Genomic DNA, 3,463 nt, shown 5'->3' with positions numbered 1-3,463 from the left:
TTGGGCGAGGTAGTCTTCATCAAGATAAGTTCCTCCGCTCTATCCGGGAAAGCACCACGGATATGCTCGTTACTAATGCCCAATAACCAGGAACGAAGACGATCCATAATTTCCGGTTTTATATGGAAAGCTTGTAAGTAACTACCCTTGTCCTCACTTCTGACGGGCAAAACCATAACATTCCGGTCCATAGCCTCTGCCTTCCATGGGTCCTCCACAATGCAAGCATTCCGGAAGAAATTCCGACCCTGCTCATTCATTTGTGAGATGCCTTCAAGCCTCTCACGACCGATCCTCTGAGACAACAGCTTCTGTGACTCAGTCCAGTCTTTCTCATCCACTGCCTTCAGGCCGTCAATCAACTTTTGGATATTCGTTTCTTGGGGTATTACCGCCCGCTCAGGTACCGCTATATTCTCGTCCATATTGCTCACCGGTTTGGCATCAGGCACTCCTGGGTTCACCGCCACGGCGGCGATAATCGCAACTAACTTCAACCCTCTTCCCACATGCTTCTTAGCAAGCACTGCTCGTGCCATTAGATTTTCGTGAAATTTCCAGTATTTATTTAATTTGCGTGCCCATTCACGGTACCGACACCTGTGGGGGAATCCTATGGATACTAATCGTCTCTTCAATGCCACCAAAATGGTAACTCCATCGCACCCGCATCATATGTAAAGTACCATATGTATTGCCCCCGGGTACTGAAGCTCCGACGTATTGCTGCTTTCATTCATGATCCCCGTCAGATAGAGAGAAATCCGATCGAGTACTCCCCATCAAACCGGGATTACTCCTCAACTAGCCTCTCCCATTCTCTGCATTAATCTAGTTTTATGGCCCCTGGCATGACCAAAATATCCGGGCAGACAAAGCATCCCGACTTCTCGTTTAATCCATTTCCGCTATGACCTAGGTCGAAATCAAGGCTAATCAGCTCTCCGAGTACCACTCGTTTCAGAGTCCTCTCATGATGCTCGCTATGTGGGTGGGGTCGGTGAATCTTGCATATGATGCAGCTGTAAATGTGAACTCGTAGGTCCTGATATAGCGTGGGCACACCCATGTAGAAGGTTCAGCGCTGCCTTTCGGCCCGGTTCTGGGATATAGGCGGCCCCGGTTCGCGAGTGCGGTCATGATCGAGTGCGGTCACGATCGGGATGGAGTCGACTGAGCCAGTCGCGCCACAAGGCTGGAATTGCCCTCCACGTATTGAAACTGCACATCGTACTCGCAGAGCTTCATCATCCATCGCATTAGCTTCCATTGCTCCGTGATGTTTAGTGCAGCCAGAGTCTTATGGTCTGTGATCACGACAAAGGAATACCAGTTTCATAAGAGCATCGGGCCCTGTGGGATCTGCTGTGCCGGTACGACCGCCACCGGCGACTCCGTCGACTGGACCAGCTTAAGGAACAGGATGATGAAAAAAAACTGTCCCGATATGTAATCCCCGTGTTCCTGAAATGCCGCGAGACCGGTACCTCGCGTAAAGAAGGCACTGCCGATGATTCTCCTGGAACGGGAGAATCGCCAGTGCTGTTTCGCGTTTGAGTTAGTCTCAGTCCGAGCGTCTTTTGGGACACAGTGGCGGAGAGTCGAACAAACCTATGCCTAACAGTTCACCCCCAGTGGCGGGAAGAATTATGGAACATTCGAAGCTCGCACGGCATCCCGCGAACGACACGGCCCTGCGCTTCATCGCCCAGTCAATTATACCGTTCGCAACCAGCTACCGACTTAATCTGTCTCTTGGCCCATACTCCTCGTGGCCACCTCACCGGCCAGCAATGCGATTCAACAGCGTGAGCATACGCTCCCCGTGCATTTCGCGCTTTGACAATATTGTCATTGTCCCACTCAAGTGCCCTCGATCCATCCCTAGTACTTTCGTCTCAGCCCACGATACCTGGTCTTACCACGACGGAGCAATGGCGGAGCGACGACGACCGTTGGGAGCAACACGAAGCTGATCATCTTCGCAATGATGTGCAGGACTCCCAACCTACTGGGTGCACCAGATGTTGACCTGATTAAGTGCGAACCCGCAACTGAACGAGTACCCACGAAACGCCATATCCTCTGCACGCAAACAGTCTACTTGGAGGAGCTGAGGTTCGCGGAACCGCGCTGCTAGGGAAGCCCAGCAGTCAGCACCACCGCGCCGTAGCTGTTGAGACGCACTACAAGAGCCAAAGGAAGGTCTTGGACGAAGAGACCACCCACATGGAGCCAGAGTGTCAGTGGAAGCTGTGGAGCTTGCTGGGACGATATCGCGACACCTGGGAGGAGCCCAAGGTAGTCAAGTACCCAGTTCGGTTCACAGTTCACGGCAGGCCGTTCAGGGCGGGAGTACGGCATCACAAGCCAGAAATGCGTGAAAAGCTTGAGAAGCATGTTAGGAAGTGGCTTGAGCTAGGCGTCATCAGACCTTCGAAGAGCTAGCGGGCCGCCGCCCCGCACTTTCTCAAGAAGAAGTGGGGAGTGGCTAATAGACTATAAGCGGTTGAGGCAGGACCGTGTCGTTGGCGGGATGCCATGCGAGCTTCGAGTACGCGAAAGAAGTAAGCCCCTGCCCCAGCCGTGGAGTGGACATCCTACTGGTAGTTGCCGTTGTTGGGAATGTCGAGTACGTTGGGTGTCGAGATGATTTTGATGGCGCACGTAGGCCGTGTAGAGTTAACCGTGATCTTCGATGAACTGGATGGTTAGCAAGAGCACGCACGGACGGCACCCCAGTCTTTGGCAGCCGGCGAGGAGGCATATGACTAACTTACGGTTATGATGAGTTCGAGGGGGCGCCACCGCTGATCTGTGGTTTGTTGAAGTACTAAGTGCCCGTGACAACCTCTCGTCTGCCGTCGATTAGCACTTCGAGAGGCTCACGGTTGTCACGGGCGCATCGAAATAGCAAGTGCGGTTAAGATAAGAGTGTCTCCGCAGATAAGGGGGGTGATCGGTGTGCCCGTTACGGGTGATCGGTGCAGTGCTGGCTCCCGTTGGAACGCTTGGCGGCTGTGACTGGTTGTGCTGCCTCGAGAGTCGGAACAGTCCTCGTTGGAACAGCCCTCGCGAGCATGTGTCGTGTGTCGCGTGGTCGATTGTCGCCTCGATCATCTAGGACGTTTCGGCCGGGTAGCAGATCTTTTGCCGTATACGCATAATGCACTGGAGTTCTCACTGGAGTTCTCATTTGGTCATCGTTGCATCCCAAAAAAATTGTACCCCGTATTTCGAGAGCGGGCCGCCAAGGCTGGTTGGCAAGACTGGCATTATAGAAATGCAGTATATAGGAAGCACAATACATAGTCGACGTTTAGTCGGTTTGTTGTTGCACAGTGTTCTTGTCTGTGGTTTCGGGTCTGTCTCCGCCTTCGACGAAGGTTTTGACAAGCTTGGCTTTGAAGCCGAATTCCATGAGCTCGTTCCTGGAGAAGATGGGAGCGGGTCGGTCTTGTCG

The 3,463-nt window shown here is 53.0% G+C and overlaps 1 protein-coding gene across 1 annotated transcript; it reads right to left on the bottom strand.

Annotated features, from left to right (window-relative positions):
- Positions 1 to 19: 19 nt before the first annotated feature.
- Positions 20 to 539, bottom strand: GNI_019320 (hypothetical protein; the record flags this gene model as incomplete). Its single annotated transcript, XM_011135931.1, has 2 exons — positions 20 to 39; positions 74 to 539. 2 exons carry the CDS (start codon positions 537 to 539, stop codon positions 20 to 22), a joined length of 486 nt encoding a protein of 161 aa, XP_011134233.1.
- Positions 540 to 3,463: the final 2,924 nt, after the last annotated feature.

The sequence above is a fragment of the Gregarina niphandrodes genome, assembly GCF_000223845.1.
Source record: "Gregarina niphandrodes unplaced genomic scaffold scaffold00003, whole genome shotgun sequence".
Classification (NCBI taxonomy): Eukaryota; Apicomplexa; class Conoidasida; order Eugregarinorida; family Gregarinidae; genus Gregarina; species Gregarina niphandrodes.
This window is presented reverse-complemented; position numbering and strand designations above follow the sequence as displayed.